This window comes from Oncorhynchus tshawytscha, linkage group LG10 (genome assembly GCF_018296145.1).
Source record: "Oncorhynchus tshawytscha isolate Ot180627B linkage group LG10, Otsh_v2.0, whole genome shotgun sequence".
NCBI lineage: Eukaryota > Metazoa > Chordata > Actinopteri > Salmoniformes > Salmonidae > Oncorhynchus > Oncorhynchus tshawytscha.
Window position 1 is genome coordinate 73450950 of NC_056438.1, and position 16173 is coordinate 73467122.

The window sequence follows — 16173 nt, forward strand, 5'->3', positions numbered from 1 at the left end:
CCTGTCTATGAATGAGGTTGTGGGTTCCCTGTCCATGTGTGAGGTTGTGGATTCCCTGTCTATCAATGAGGTTGTGGATTCCCTGTCTATGAATGAGGTTGTGGATTCCCTGTCTATCAATGAGGTTGTGGATTCCCTGTCTATGAATGAGGTTGTGGATTCCCTGTCTATGATTGAGGTTGTGGATTCCCTGTCTATGAATGAGGTTGTGGATTCCTGTCTATCAATGAGGTTGTGGATTCCCTGTCTATGAATGAGGTTGTGGATTCCCTGTCTATGAATGAGGTTGTGGATTCCCTGTCTATGATTGAGGTTGTGGATTCCCTGTCTATGAATGAGGTTGTGGGTTCCCTGTCTATGAATGAGGTTGTGGGTTCCCTGTCCATGTGTGAGGTTGTGGGTTCCCTGTCTATGATTGAGGTTGTGGGTTCCCTGTCCATGTGTGAGGTTGTGGGTTCCCTGTCTATCAATGAGGTTGTGGGTTCCCTGTCCATGTGTGAGGTTGTGGCAGCTCTGAGGTTGTGGGCTCAGTTCTCTTATCAATCATAGTTATTAGTTATAGTTTGAATCTTAACTTACCTCATCTGAAATCTGACCTCCAAACGTTACCCAAGTACCTGAGAGAAAGAGGGACATATGTCAGCATTCATATCTTATGCTGTGGAACACTCTAAATGTCAGTCTAAACCCTTATATATCAATAGTGAAAGAAAAGTTAACACCTAGTAAATGGTTGCTAACTTTTTAAAATAAAACATTCCATGAGTTACGCTCGCAAATCCTACATCTAACAAAACATGTGAAAGGTCAGAGGTGAGAGGGCACATTAGGAGGTGTGGCTGACCACCAGGTTCAGTACTCATCAAGTTGTACTGTTTAGTTTTGGGGTTTTATGCCGAGGCTAATGGCCCAGTCACAATGCTCTGTCTCATGATTTAGATGGCTGTCAGACTCCACTTACCCATGATTCACCACTGCTAAACCAGCCTTGGATGGAGCTCTCTCTGTCTTTCGTGTGTGTGTGTGCGTGCGTGCGCGCGCGCGTGTGTGTGTGTGTGCGTGCGTGCGTGCGTGCGTGTGTGTGTGTGTGTGTCTCTGTGTGTATGTGCGCTTCTGTCTGTCTTTCCATTCATGTGTGTGTGTGTTATGATGCCAACTTTGCTCCTGGTCTTTGCAGTGTAAAGCTACATTTCCTCTGTCCTTGTCACAATCTCCTAGCATCACCCTGAAATAATGATGGAAACAAACAGAGTTGTCTCTCTCCCGTGTCCCCAGCACGCCTTCAGTTATTAATATAGTGTATTCACTGTTTGTTGACTTCTCCCTTTACCCTCAATTACACCCCCGGTGTTACAACTGGGTCAATTACATCCCCAGTGTTACAACTGGGTCAATTACATCCCCGGTGTGTCAACTGGGTCAATTACATCCCCAGTGTTACAACTGGGTCAATTACATCCCCGGTGTTACAACTGGGTCAATTACATCCCCGGTGTGTCAACTGGGTCAATTACATCCCCAGTGTGTTTCAACTGGGTCAATTACATCCCCGGTGTTACAACAGGGTCAATTACATCCCCAGTGTTTCAACAGGGTCAATTACATCCCCGGTCTGTCAACTGGGTCAATTACATCCCCGGTGTGTCAACAGGGTCAATTACATCCCCGGTGTGTCAACAGGGTCAATTACATCCCCAGTGTTTCAACAGGGTCAATTACATCCCCGGTGTGTCAACTGGGTCAATTACACCCCGGTGTTACAACTGGGTCAATTACACCCCGGTGTGTCAACTGGGTCAATTACACCCCCTGGGTGTTACAACTGGGTCAATTACACCCCGGTGTGTCAACAGGGTCAATTACACCCCGGTGTTTCCACTGGGTCAATTACACCCCGGTGTGTCAACTGGGTTTCAATTACACACCCCGGTGTGTCAACAGGGTCAATTACACCCCTGGTGTTTCAACTTGGTCATTGGAGTTGGTCAATTACACCCCGGTGTGTGTCAATTACACCCCTGGTGTGTCATTGGAGTTGACGCAGGGTGTGTGTGTGTGTGTGTGTGTGTGTGTGTGTGTGTGTGTGTGTGTGTGTGTGTGTGTGTGTGTGTGTGTGTGTGTGTGTGTTTGTGTGTGTGTGTGTGACAGAGATAAACACAAAGAGAGTGATTATAATGATCTCCCCATGGTATAATTGTTAATATATTTATGAGGCAGATTAATTAAATCAATCCTATCAAAGAGAATTAGACCGGTTACCCCCCGGTGTGTGTGTGTTTGTGTGAACTGGATATGTGTGATAATTGAGCAGCTTGTTTTCTGAGAGCGGGATTAACACACTGTAAATATCGGCCCTGCCCCTCAAGACTGAGCCTATAGAAGAGGTATACGATGCAGAACTTCATCTCTCTGTGTCTCTGTCTCTCTCTCTCTCACACACACACACACACACACACACACACACACACAACAAACCCACCTGTTGGATATTATAGCACCTGGAGAGAGTTGAGCTGAACACAGATTACACATGGATGCTAATCAAACATACTAACCGAGGCTCAAACAGGATACACATCAAACGTACTCACAGAGGCTCAAACAGGATACACATCAAACGTACTCACCGAGGCTCAAACAGGATACACATCAAACGTACTCACGAGGCCCAAACAGGATACACATCAAACGTACTCACTGAGGCCCAAACAGGATACACATCAAACGTACTCACCGAGGCCCAAACAGGATACACATCAAACGTACTCACCGAGGCCCAAACAGGATACACATCAAACGTACTCACCGAGGCCCAAACAGGATACACGCAAGCCTGATTTTCCCAGGTTCCTGTGGAGAACACATCCACACATTGTTATTGAGTGGAAGAACACACACACACACACACACACTAACAATGCCATGGTATTAGACGGGATGTAAACACTCAAAACGTACTGGCAGCTGTGTGCTCCGCAAGGAGCCGAAATGTGGAAAACAAAGAAACAAAGAAAATCTATTATAATGATAGGAGCGGAGGGCCTTCTGCCTCTCAGTCTTCCTCATAGTTGATCAGTGGACAGAATCATTGGAACACACCTCTGTCTCTGGTCCAATCATAAATCAAAATCGAGAGATTACTGGGAGAGAAGAGTTGATGTAGTCCATATATCACACACTACACTCTCACAATGGTATTTCCCTGGTCCTGGAGCATTGCATTGTTTCTAAAGGTTTTTAAAAGCCCCTTGAGGACTATAAGGGCTGATTTGACTCGTAACTAAAAGGACAACGTTGTATTACTTTTATACCTCTGTGGGGTTTGAAATCAGAGATTTTGTACGAAACGTTTTTCTCTCTTTCTAGTTCAGTAAGGCATTAATCTCTTCTTCAGTTCTCTCGTTCGTTCTCAAAATCAGACTGTTGTAGACACGCACACACACACCCTCCCACCCGCACACACACACACACACACACACACACACACATGCACACACACCCACCCGCACATGCACGCGCACACGCACGCGCACACGCACGCACGCACACGCACACACACACACACACAGAAATAGCTGACAATTATACCCTAGAACATTCTATTGCTTTTGTCTGCCTCAGAAACACAACGCAACACTATCTGCAGCATCTGCCACAATCCCCACTGCAGAGCTAGTTTATTACTATATCCCCACTGCAGAGCTAGTTTATTACTATATCCCCACTGCAGAGCTAGTTTATTACTATATCACTACTGCAGAGCTAGTTTATTACTATATCCCCACTGCAGAGCTAGTTTATTACTATATTCACTGCAGAGCTAGTTTATTACTATATCACTACTGCAGAGCTAGTTTATTACTATATCACCACTGCAGAGCTAGTTTATTACTATATCACTACTGCAGAGCTAGTTTATTACTATATCACCACTGCAGAGCTAGTTTATTACTATATTACCACTGCAGAGCTAGTTTATTACTATATCACTACTGCAGAGCTAGTTTATTACTATATCACCACTGCAGAGCTAGTTTATACTATATCACTACTGCAGAGCTAGTTAATTACTTTATCACCACTCCGGAGCTAGTTTATTACTATATCACCACTGCAGAGCTAGTTTATTACTTTATCGCACTGCGGAGCTAGTTTATTACTATATCACCACTGCAGAGCTAGTTTATTACTATATCACCACTGCTTAGCTAGTTTATTACTATATCACTACTGCAGAGCTAGTTTATTTATATCACCACTGCAGAGCTAGTTTATTACTATATCTCCACTGCTTAGCTAGTTTATTACTATATCTCCACTGCTTAGCTAGTTTATTACTATATCTCCACTGCTTAGCTAGTTTATTACTATATCTCCACTGCAGAGCTAGTTTATTACTATATCTCCACTGCAGAGCTAGTTTATTACTATATCACCACTGCAGAGCTAGTTTATTACTATATCACCACTGCAGAGCTAGTTTATTACTATATCACCACTGCAGAGCTAGTTTATTACTATATCACCACTGCAGAGCTAGTTTATTACTATATCTCCACTGCAGAGCTAGTTTATTAGTATATCTCCACTGCTTAGCTAGTTTATTACTATATCTCCACTGCTTAGCTAGTTTATTACTATATCACCACTGCAGAGCTAGTTTATTACTATATCTCCACTGCAGAGCTAGTTTATTACTATATCTCCACTGCAGAGCTAGTTTATTACTATATCTCCACTGCAGAGCTAGTTTATTACTATATCACCACTGCAGAGCTAGTTTATTAGTATATCTCCACTGCAGAGCTAGTTTATTACTATATCACCACTGCAGAGCTAGTTTATTACTATATCCCCACTGCAGAGCTAGTTTATTACTATATACCACTGCAGAGCTAGTTTATTACTATATCTCCACTGCAGAGCTAGTTTATTACTATATCACCACTGCAGAGCTAGTTTATTACTATATCTCCACTGCAGAGCTAGTTTATTAGTATATCACCACTGCAGAGCTAGTTTATTACTATATCTCCACTGCAGAGCTAGTTTATTACTATATCACCACTGCAGAGCTAGTTTATTACTATATCACCACTGCAGAGCTAGTTTATTACTATATCACCACTGCAGAGCTAGTTTATTACTATATCACCACTGCAGAGCTAGTTTATTACTATATCACCACTGCAGAGCTAGTTTATTACTATATCACCACTGCAGAGCTAGTTTATTACTATATCACCACTGCAGAGCTAGTTTATTACTATATCACCACTGTAGAGCTAGTTTATTACTATATCACTGCTGCAGAGCTAGTTTATTACTATATCACTACTGCAGAGCTAGTTTATTACTATATCTCCACTGCTTAGCTAGTTTATTACTATATCTCCACTGCAGAGCTAGTTTATTACTATATCACCACTGCAGAGCTAGTTTATTACTATATCTCCACTCCTTAGCTAGTTTATTAGTATATCTCCACTCCTTAGCTAGTTTATTACTATATCACCACTGCAGAGCTAGTTTATTAGTATATCACCACTGCAGAGCTAGTTTATTACTATATCACCACTGCAGAGCTAGTTAATTACTATCACACCCTCTATTTCTCTCTCTCTCCTGCCCTCTCTCTCTCTTTTTTCTCTCTCTCTCTTCCCATCCCTCTCTCTCTCTTTTTTCTCTCTCTCTCTTCCCATCCCGCTGTCTCTCACCCCTTTTTCTCTCTCGCTCTCTCGCTGTCCCTCACAGTACACTTCTGATCCGTGGTTTTCTTCCAAACCATAGTTTATTCCGAGAGAATTTTCAATTTGCTCCTAGCTGATCCGTGCTAATGTTTTTAGCCTGCTCTAAAACAGGGAAACAAAATGAGAGTTAGACCTTTGAGTTGCATTGCACATACTCTGGGAATTTCTCATTCCACTTTGAGAAAAAGAAGAACAGGTGCTTGATAGCTTTCCTCTGGCGCCTGTCAATCTGTCATCACACGTTAGTTGGCTGCAGAGTATCCTCTGGTGACAGATGTGGTTCTGGATGCCCAGATTAGTTTCAGAGAGAATTCTGTAAAAGTGTTTTTTTTGATCACATGAAGAAATCGTATTGGCCTATATTCCTGTAATCTTATTTAATTTCAATGCCCATTTAGCAGCTCTGTTGAAGGGACCAGTTTTTAAAAATTATAATTTGGTGAGAAAAAACCAAGTGGAATTTCCAGCTGCCAGGAATGTTACCAGCCTGTCAGATGTGTGAAGAGCATACGAATGACAGTAACAGGAATGTAAATGTGTTCAACTGTTCATAGAGATATGGAAAAGCCCCAGACAGACAGAAACACAATCAGACATAGGCTACACTCCGGAATGAATCGGTGCATTCTGGAACTGCCTCACTGAGGGAGAGGGAGAGAGAGAAAGAGAGAGACAGAGAGTGAAAGAGACAGTTGAGAGAGAGATAGAGAGGAGAGAGAGCGCGGGCGAGCATTGAGAAAGAGAGCAGAGAAACCAAGGACATTGATTTTGACACATGGATGCATGCACACACACACACACACACACACACACACACACACACACACACACACACACACACACACACACACATCATCATCATCATCATTAGCCAATAGACTGCAGTACAAGTCCTTACATAGTTCTTAAACAGAGAAAACAACAACAACAACAATCTGTAAGAAATATGCCGCTGCTCTCAGATATTTGTTCAGTGCTGTAAATGACTCTTTTAAAAATGCCAACACTGCTGTCCTAACGGATAAGTAACTAAAGGGCCATACAAGGCGAGACATGACCATTTGAATCCAACCTCATGCTATTTAACTCACCCCAGACATGTGCCAACCTCATTCCACAGAGGGCCAAGTGTCTGCGGGTTTTCGCTCCACCCTTGTACTTAATTGATGAATTAAGTTCACTAAATAGTAAAGAACTCCCCTCACCTGGTTGTCTAGATCTTAATTGAAAGGAGAAACCAAAAACTAGAGGACACTCTGCCCTCCATGGAGATTGACACCCCTTCTCCAGACCAATACAACTAGGCCAGTACAACATAAGGCTGAATCACTCACAACCACTGGAGGTGTGAAGGAGGTGTGAAACCTTGGACATAAAAATGAATGAACATATTGGTCATCCTTACTTTTCCTTAAATATCTTTGAAATCAGATGTTTATCTCAGTAACCTTGGCTGTTTTCATTGATCGCAGACAGAAGTTTTCTAAGTATTGATATGGGACACTACTCCCTCTAAGTATTGATATGGGACACTACTCTCTCTAAGTGTTGATATGGGACACTACTCCCTCTAAGTGTTGACATGGAACACTACTCCCTTTAAGTGTTGATATGGGACACTACTCCCTCTAAGTGTTGACATGGAACACTACTCCTTTAAGTGTTGATATGGGACACTACTCTCTCTAAGTGTTGATATGGGACACTACTCCTCTAAGTGTTGATATGGGACACTACTCTCTCTAAGTGTTGATATGGGACACTACTCCCTCTAAGTGTTGATATGGGACACTACTCCCTCTAAGTGTTGATATGGGACACTACTCCCTCTAAGTGTTGATATGGGACACTACTCCCTCTAAGTGTTGATATGGGACACTACTCCCTCTCAGTGTTGATATGGGACACTACTCTCTCTAAGTGTTGATATGGGACACTACTCCCTCTAAGTGTTGATATGGGACACTACTCCCTCTAAGTGTTGATATGGGACACTACTCCCTTTAAGTGTTGATATGTGTCACGCCCTGGTCAAAGTATTTTGTGTTTATCTTTATGTATTTGGTCAGGCCAGGGTGTGGCATGGGGTTTTGTAATTGTGGTGTGTTTGTCTTGGGGTTTTGGTGGTGGTATTGGGATTGTAGCTTAGTGGGTTGTCTAGCAAGGTCTATGGCTGTCTGGAGTGGTTCTCAATCAGAGGCAGGTGCTTATCGTTGTCTCTGATTGGGAACCATATTTAGGCAGCCATATTCTTTGAGTTTGTTGTGGGTGATTGTCCTGAGTGTCTTGATGTCCTTGTTTGATGTTAGTTGACACAAGTATAGGCTGTTTTCGGTTTTCGTTTATTGTTTGTAGTGTTCGTGTTTAGTCGTGTTTACGTTTGTTTAAATAAACATGGATCGCAATCGACACGCTGCAGGTTGGTCCGACTCTCCTTCACTATATGAAAACCGTTACAGAATCACCCACCACATACGGACCGAGCGGCGTGGTAACAGGCAGGAGAAGCGAAAGGAGGACGTTATGGACAGCAATGGCATGGAGTATACGACGTGGGAAGAAATCGACAGGTGGGCGGCCGACCCAGAGAGAGTGCAGGAGCCCGCATGGGATTCGCTTGAGCAGTGCGAAGAAGGCTATAGGCGAATGGAGTCGAAAAGGAAAACACGGCGGCGCAGAGCGAAGCCCGAGAGTCAGCCCCAAAAATTTATTGGGGGCTTACAGGGAGTATGGCTATGCCAGGTAGGAGACCTGCGCAAACTCCCTGTGCTTACCGGGGGCTGGAGAGACCGGGCAGGCACCGTGTTATGCTGTGGAGCGCACGGTGTCTCCAGTGCGGGTGCACAGCCCGGTTCGGTATATTCCAGCTCCGCGTATCGGCCGGGCTAGATTGAGCGTCGAGCCAAATGCCATGAAGCCGGCTCTACGCATCTGGTCCCCAGTGCGTCTCCTTGGGCCGGCTTACATGGCACCAGCCTTGCGCTCGGTGTCTCCGGTTCGCCTGCATAGCCCAGTGCAGGCTATTCCACCTCGCCGCACTGGCAGGGCAACCGGGAGCATTCAACCAGGTAAGGTTGGGCAGGCTCGGTGCTCAAGAGCTCCAGTGCGCCTGCACGGTCCGGTCTATCCAGTACCACCTCCACACCCCAGCCCTCCGGTAGCAGCTCCCCGCACCAGGCTTCCTGTGCGTGTCCTCGGTCCAGTACCACCAGTACCAGCACCACGCATCAGGCCTACAGTGCGCCTCGCCTCTCCAGCGCTGTCGGAGCCTTTCTCCTCTCCAGCGCTGCCGGAGTCTCCCGCCTGTTCAGCGCAGCCAGAACTGCCAGCCTGCATAGAGAAGCCAGAGCTGCCAGCCGGCATGGAGCAGCCAGAGCTGCCAGCCTGCATAGAGCAGCCAGAGCTGTCAGTCTGCATGGAGCAGCCAGAGCTGTCAGTCCGCATGGAGCAGCCAGAGCTGTCAGTCCGCATGGAGCAGCCAGAGCTGTCAGTCTACAGGAAGCAGCCCGAGCTGCCAGTCTGCATGAAGCAGTCAGTCTACATGGAGCAGCCAGAGCTGTCAGTCCGCATGGAGCAGCCAGAGCTGTCAGTCTACATGAAGCAGCCAGTCTACATGGAGCAGCCAGAGCTGTCAGTCTGCATGGAGCAGCCAGTCTGCACGGAGCTGTCAGTCTGCACGGAGCTGTCAGTCTGCACGGAGCTGTCAGTCTGTAAGGAGCTGCCAGTCTGCAAGGAGCTGCCAGTCTGCACGGAGCTGTCAGTCTGCACGGAGCTGTCAGTCTGTAAGGAGCTGCCAGTCTGCAAGGAGCTGCCAGTCAGCACGTAGCCGCCAGAGCGGTCAGTCTGTAAGAAGCCGCCAGAGCTGTCAGCCTATATGGAGCAGCTAGTGCCGCCAGTCTGCCCAGCGCCGCCAGTGCCCCCAGTCTGCCCAGCGCCGCCAGTCTGCCCAGCGTCGCCAGTCTGCCCTGCGTCGCCAGTCTGCCCAGCGTCGCCAGTCTGCCCAGCGTCGTCAGTCTGCCCAGCACCGCCAGTCTGCCCAGCACCGCCAGTCTGCCCAGCGTCGCCAGTCTGCCCAGCGTCGTCAGTCTGCCCAGCGCCGCCAGTCTGCCCAGCACCGCCAGTCTGCCCAGCATCGCCAGTCTGCCCAGCGCCGCCAGTCTGCCCAGCGCCGCCAGATCTGCCAGTCAGCCAGACTCTTCCAGATCTGCCAGTCAGCCAAACTCTTCCAGATCTGCCAGTCAGCCAGACTCTTCCAGATCTGCCAGTCAACCAGACTCTTCCAGATCTGCCAGTCAACCAGACTCTTCCAGATCTGCCAGTCAACCAGACTCTTCCAGATCTGCCAGTCAACCAGACTCTTCCAGTCATCCAGACTCGTCCAGATCTGCCAGTCAACCAGACTCTTCCAGATCTGCCAGTCAACCAGACTCTTCCAGTCAACCAGACTCGTCCAGATCTGCCAGTCAACCAGACTCTTCCAGATCTGCCAGTCAGCCAGGATCTTCCAGATCTGCCAGGATCTGCTGAAACCACCAGCCAGCCAGGAGCTGGTAGATCTATCTACCTGCCTGAGCTTCCTCTCACTCATGAGCTTCCTCTCACTCCTGAGCTTCCTCTCACTCCTGAGCTTCCTCTCACTCCTGAGCTTCCTCTCACTCCTGAGCTTTCTCTCACTCCCGAGCTTCCCCTCAGTCCCGAGCTGCCTCAGTCCCGAGCTGTCCTTCAGTCCCGATCTGCTCCTCAGTCCAGTGGGGTTCTGGGTGAGGACTACTAGGCCATGGTCGGCGGCGGGGGTGGACTATCCAGGGACGAAGGGAGAGGGGACTAAGACATTAAATGAGTGGGGTCCACGTCCCGCGCCGGAGCCGCCACCATGGACAGACGCCCACCCGGACCCTCCCTATTGTTTTGAGGTGCGTTCGGGAGTCCGCACCTTAGGGGGGGTTCTGTCACGCCCTGGTCAAAGTATTTTGTGTTTATCTTTATGTATTTGGTCAGGCCAGGGTGTGGCATGGGGTTTTTGTAATTGTGGTGTGTTTGTCTTGGGGTTTTGGTGGTGGTATTGGGATTGTAGCTTAGTGGGTTGTCTAGCAAGGTCTATGGCTGTCTGGAGTGGTTCTCAATCAGAGGCAGGTGCTTATCGTTGTCTCTGATTGGGAACCATATTTAGGCAGCCATATTCTTTGAGTTTGTCGTGGGTGATTGTCCTTAGTGTCTTGATGTCCTTGTTTGATGTTAGTTGACACAAGTATAGGCTGTTTTCGGTTTTCGTTTCATTTATTGTTTGTAGTGTTCGTGTTTAGTCGTGTTTACGTTTGTTTAAATAAACATGGATCGCAATCGACACGCTGCAGTTTGGTCCGACCCTTCATCACCACTAGAAAACCGTTACAATATGGGACACTATTCCCTCTAAGTGTTGATATGGGACACTACTCCCTCTAAGTGTTGATATGGGACACTACTCCCTTTAAGTTCTAACTTCTCCTGACTACTATGAATAAATCATCAAAAATATTTTCCAATTTGACGGCAGCAAGTCTGATAACTCAGATCTGCAGTCACAACTCTGGGCTGGGGAGTATTCCGTTGACTCCCTTGTCTGTCTGTCTGTCTGTCTGTCTGTCTGTCTGTCTGTCTGTCTGTCTGTCTGTCTGTCTGTCTGTCTGTCTGTCTGTCTGTCTGTCTGTCTGTCTGTCTGTCTGTCTGTCTGTCTGTCTGTCTGTCTGTCTGTCTGTCTGTCTGTCTGTCTGTCTGTCTGTCTGTCTGTCTGTCTGTCTGTCTGTCTGTCTGTCTGTCTGTCTGTCTGTCTGTCTGTCTGTCTGTCTGTCTGTCTGTCTGTCTGTCTGTCTGTCTGTCTGTCTGTCTGTCTGTCTGTCTGTCTGTCTGTCTGTCTGTCTGTCTGTCTGTCTGTCTGTCTGTCTGTCTGTCTGTCTGTCTGTCTGTCTGTCTGTCTGTCTGTCTGTCTGTCTGTCTGTCTGTCTGTCTGTCTGTCTGTCTGTCTGTCTGTCTGTCTGTCTGTCTGTCTGTCTGTCTGTCTGTCTGTCTGTCTGTCTGTCTGTCTGTCTGTCTGTCTGTCTGTCTGTCTGTCTGTCTGTCTGTCTGTCTGTCTGTCTGTCTGTCTGTCTGTCTGTCTGTCTGTCTGTCTGTCTGTCTGTCTGTCTGTCTGTCTGGGGGTTGACACCAATGATTCAAAGATGAGGAATTTTCTGAAGTCTAGAAGTGGAGGAATGTGGGGCATGTGTGTGTGTGTGTGTGAGCGCGAGTACATGCGTGCCTGTGTGTGTGTGTGTGTGTCTATTTTGCAGAAGGCATTTGGACCATGCTAGGCCCTTCCCATCTAACACATTCAGTACAGTCAACATGCAAAACGTACCGTACATTAGACAGTTTCTGATGCATGAGGGATGGCGAAACCAAGCCTTGAGGTAAAATGTCAAATTAGTCACTTAAAAGAAGCCCCTAGGTCCCAAACCGCCCTGTCATGTCTTATCAACATCCCCTGCTATAGCTCTACTTGCTAGCACTATTTTCATCATCTGTTTAAATAGATTATCAAATTAACATTTCGTGACACATAAAATCACACCCTGAAAATACTGGAATAGTGAGAGATGTAACATAAGGCGTTTTATAGTGCTCTCGCCGAACTCTGGGAAAATGAAGAGATTAGGGCCTGCCAGAGAAAAGCTCCAAAGTTGCAGAGAAAGGAAATCACCAGCTAAGCCAGCAGCCGTTAAACCGGGATCGCCTGACATTCTCCTTGACTGACGCGCACTAGTGGAGCGAGAAAGAGGGCGAGGGAGAAGAAGGAGAGAGAGAGAGGGCAGGACAGATAAGTAGATGGAGAAAGGAATTGGTACCGAGTGAATTGGAGTGATAGGGGAGAGAGAAGAAGAGAGAGAGAGAGAGAGAGGGAGAGAGAGGGAGAGAGAGAAGGAGAGAGGGGAGAGAGAGAGCGAGAGAGAGAGAGAGAGAGAGAGAGAGCAGTAGGAAGGGAGCGAGTTAACGTTTTGTTACATTCATTCTCTCTCCATCAGTTCTTTGTCTTTCTGTTAAAGATGGGGGCAATAGCTTTGACCTTGATGTGGAGCATCAATGCAAGTCATCTCACTGCGGATCAGTAAACGGAAAGACTGTATGAGGCATATTGTATGATCATGTTTAACAGTGACTGTTGGCATCAGTCAGAACACATTGTCTGACCCGGTGGGGTCCCATGTGGCTCAGTTGGTTAGAGCATGGTGTCTGAGATGTTGGAGTCGTGGGTTCAATTCCCATGGGGGACCAGTATAAAATAAAAGTATGAGAATGTATTCTCTCACTACTGGAAGTCGCCCTGGATAACAGTGTCTGCAAAATGCCAAAATGAAATGTGTGGGCACCTGCAGCGAGGTCAGCTTCTGGTGTGTTTGATTGGCATCGTACCAGTCTGAACATAACCTCCTAGAGAAACTATTAAAGACCCCTGTTATACAGCCTAAAACTGTTCTGGCTTTGTCTTTCTCTTACAAACCACTGAGTATGACTTAAAATAGCTTCTATGGGGACATACTGTAGTGTTGATCGACACTCCAGTCAAGGCTTTTAGAGAATTCACATAAACAGGTGAAATTGTCCATTTCAATGCTGTTATGGAAACTGGGAAAGAGATGCCATGAATATCATGTATGATCTTGTCATGTTTTGCTCCTCTGCATCAAATCAACTCACATTCAATTCATTGTCTCCATTGTGAAAACTGCCCCTTTCACCCTGAGCTCCTGAGTGGCGCAGCGGTCTAAGGCACTGCTGCTCAGTGCTAGAGGCGTCACTACAGATCCTGGTTTGATTCCAGGCTGTCTCACAACTGGCAGTGATTCGGAGTCCCATAGGCCAGCGCACAATTGACCCAGCATCGTCCGGTTTAGGGTTTGGCTGGGATAGGCAACCAAAGTAAATATGAATGTGTTCTTAACTGACTTGCCTGGTTAAATAAAGGTTCAATAAAACTCACACTCTTTCAGCAGTGATACAATGACCTCAAACAAACATCCTACAGTACATCCAAATCATTAAGCCTCAATTAGTTATTGTGTAACATCAAATGAGTGGAAATGTTTCATATAAAACCAATATCACTCTTATTCAAGCAATTATTATGTTACTTTTAAGCCTACGGTTTAGATACTCTAGTAACCACTGAAACTGCATACAGGCAGTAATCCTACTTCATGTTGTCATAAGGATGCAGAAATGGTAACATCCACACATCCACGTAAACCTACAACACATATAACTCATGAATAATTACTCTATAAGTCATGAATAAGTTATGATGCTTTATAATGCTGTCCGGACACTAGTAGTTCATTATATATACTAACAGCAAACACATGCACCATGCATTCAACTCTATAGAGCTCTATATTAAGTCATGAATTCCTGCTCTACTTGTGAATAAGGTATCATAACCACATGTACGGGTGCATAATGTACATAAACTCAGAGCTCTAAAATGCAGTTGATCAAATACAGTTAAGACAATATAACACACATCAATTATTGTTCACACACCTGCAGGTGGATTTAACTCGAACTAAGCGAGCGCAACAACCGTTTTGGGCTAGAAATCGCTACACGCTTTTAAACGTTTACAAGTGTATGAGAAACGCTCAATAACTTACTCATAAACACTCTGGCTCATTACTCAATGATCAATAACTCAATTAAACACATTCGTAGAAGCTGTTATTGCCACTATTACACAACAACAAGCAGTTCAAACAGCCCTGTACTGCTACGTGACGTCACCGAGGGGTAGAGACACATGTTCAGCTCATTAGCTCACACTCACTGGCTCATTAGTTAATGCTCTATAGCTCCTTAACGAATGCTTTATAGCCCATTATAGAGCTACTACAACAATACATTGTACACACTTGAATTAGTTAAGCATCAATAATTTAACTAAACATTTATAACACATGAATGAGCTATCCTTACCACTAGCACAACAGTGATCTCTCTACGTACCGATACTTCATGCCAGTGATCTCTCTACGTACCGGTACTTCATGCCAGTGAGCTTGGCAGTGGACTCCTTAAGGTTGTGCTGGTAGCGGTGGGTCAAGGAGCCCAGGCTGCGGGCGATGAGGGCCACTGTACGGAAGCGTGCCCGCGCCTGGCTGGCCGTGTTGGGGCTGGTGGCGTTCTGCTTGCTGTGACCTCCATTCCCCGGGGCCTCAGCCCTCCTCTTCCTCCGTCCTGGTCAGAACATGCAAACGACACCTGCATGGCAGTGGCTGTACTGGCGTTGGTTGTACTGGTGGAAGTAGTGGTGGGCTACTGGGGCTGATTTCCCTGCCTTGCACCAGTCTTTACGGGGCTGTATGTGTCTCTAGTGTCTTGCGCCAGTCTTTACGGGGCTGTATGTGTCTCTAGTTTCTTGCTCCAGTCTTTACGGGGCTGTATGTGTCTCTAGTATCTTGCTCCAGTCTTCACTGGGCTGTATGTGTCTCTAGTATCTTGCTCCAGTCTTCACTGGGCTGTATGTGTCTCTAGTGTCTTGCTCCAGTCTTCACTGGGCTGTATGTGTCTCTAGTATCTTGCTCCAGTCTTCAGTCAGCTGTATGTGTCTCTAGTTTCTTTGTCTCTCGTGGGCTTTAGTGGTCCTGCACTTCTCGGTTTTGTCTAAAAGTCCCTGGAGGTGCTCTCTGAGTCAGCCCAATGGTGCTCTCTGAGTCAGTTCAATGGTGCTCTCTGAGTCAGTCCGATGGTGCTCTCTGAGTCAGTCCAATGGTGCTCTCTGAGTCAGTCCACTGTTTGGAAGAGGACCTGTAGTGGATTGTTTTTACTCTTCTGAGATGTCGTCACATTTGTTCTTTCTTCATTCTTGGTGTTGAGTTTGGTTGAATTACTGTTTGAGATTAGAACACAGATTCACTCCTCGTCTCTTGTTGCTGCAATTAACAGCAGTCAAAAGGTGCTGTGAAGAAAATCATACTGCTGAGTGTGTGAGAGAGGAGGGAGACTGAGGGGGAGGACAGCATGGATGAGAGGAGGTCCACACAGATTAAGCCTACGTGTCCTTGTCTTCTTTTCACTGTGTGTGTGTATGAGAGGATACAGAGGTGTGAGAGGTGTGTCTCTCTCTCTCACTCTCTGTCTCTCTCTCTCTCTGTATCTCTCTCTCTCTCTCTCCCTTTGTCTCTCTTTCTCTCTCTCTGTCTATCTCTCTCTGTATCTCTTTCTCTCTGTATCTCTCTGTCTGTATCTCTCTCTCTGTCTCTCTCTCTGTCTCTCTCTCACTCTCTTTTTATGTCTCCATTTGTCTCTCTGTCTATCCTGCTATCCTTATTGTTGTTTCTCACACGCTTCCTTTTTGGCTTTGTTCTACCTACCTCTCAGTCTCTCTCCCTACCTCTCAGTCTCTCTCCCTACC

General features: G+C 46.3%; 1 protein-coding gene across 1 annotated transcript in view; it reads right to left on the minus strand.

Moving 5' to 3' along the window:
- Window positions 1-15927, minus strand: part of kcnab1b (potassium voltage-gated channel subfamily A regulatory beta subunit 1b) — a 55776-nt gene extending 39849 nt beyond the window's left edge. Inside the window, 4 exon segments of the mRNA XM_042329019.1 lie at window positions 580-617; window positions 2807-2850; window positions 14798-14993; window positions 14996-15927. Coding sequence (XP_042184953.1) covers window positions 580-617; window positions 2807-2850; window positions 14798-14993; window positions 14996-15026 — 309 coding nt within the window. The 5' untranslated portion in view covers window positions 15027-15927.
- Between the last annotated feature and the right edge of the window lie 246 nt (window positions 15928-16173).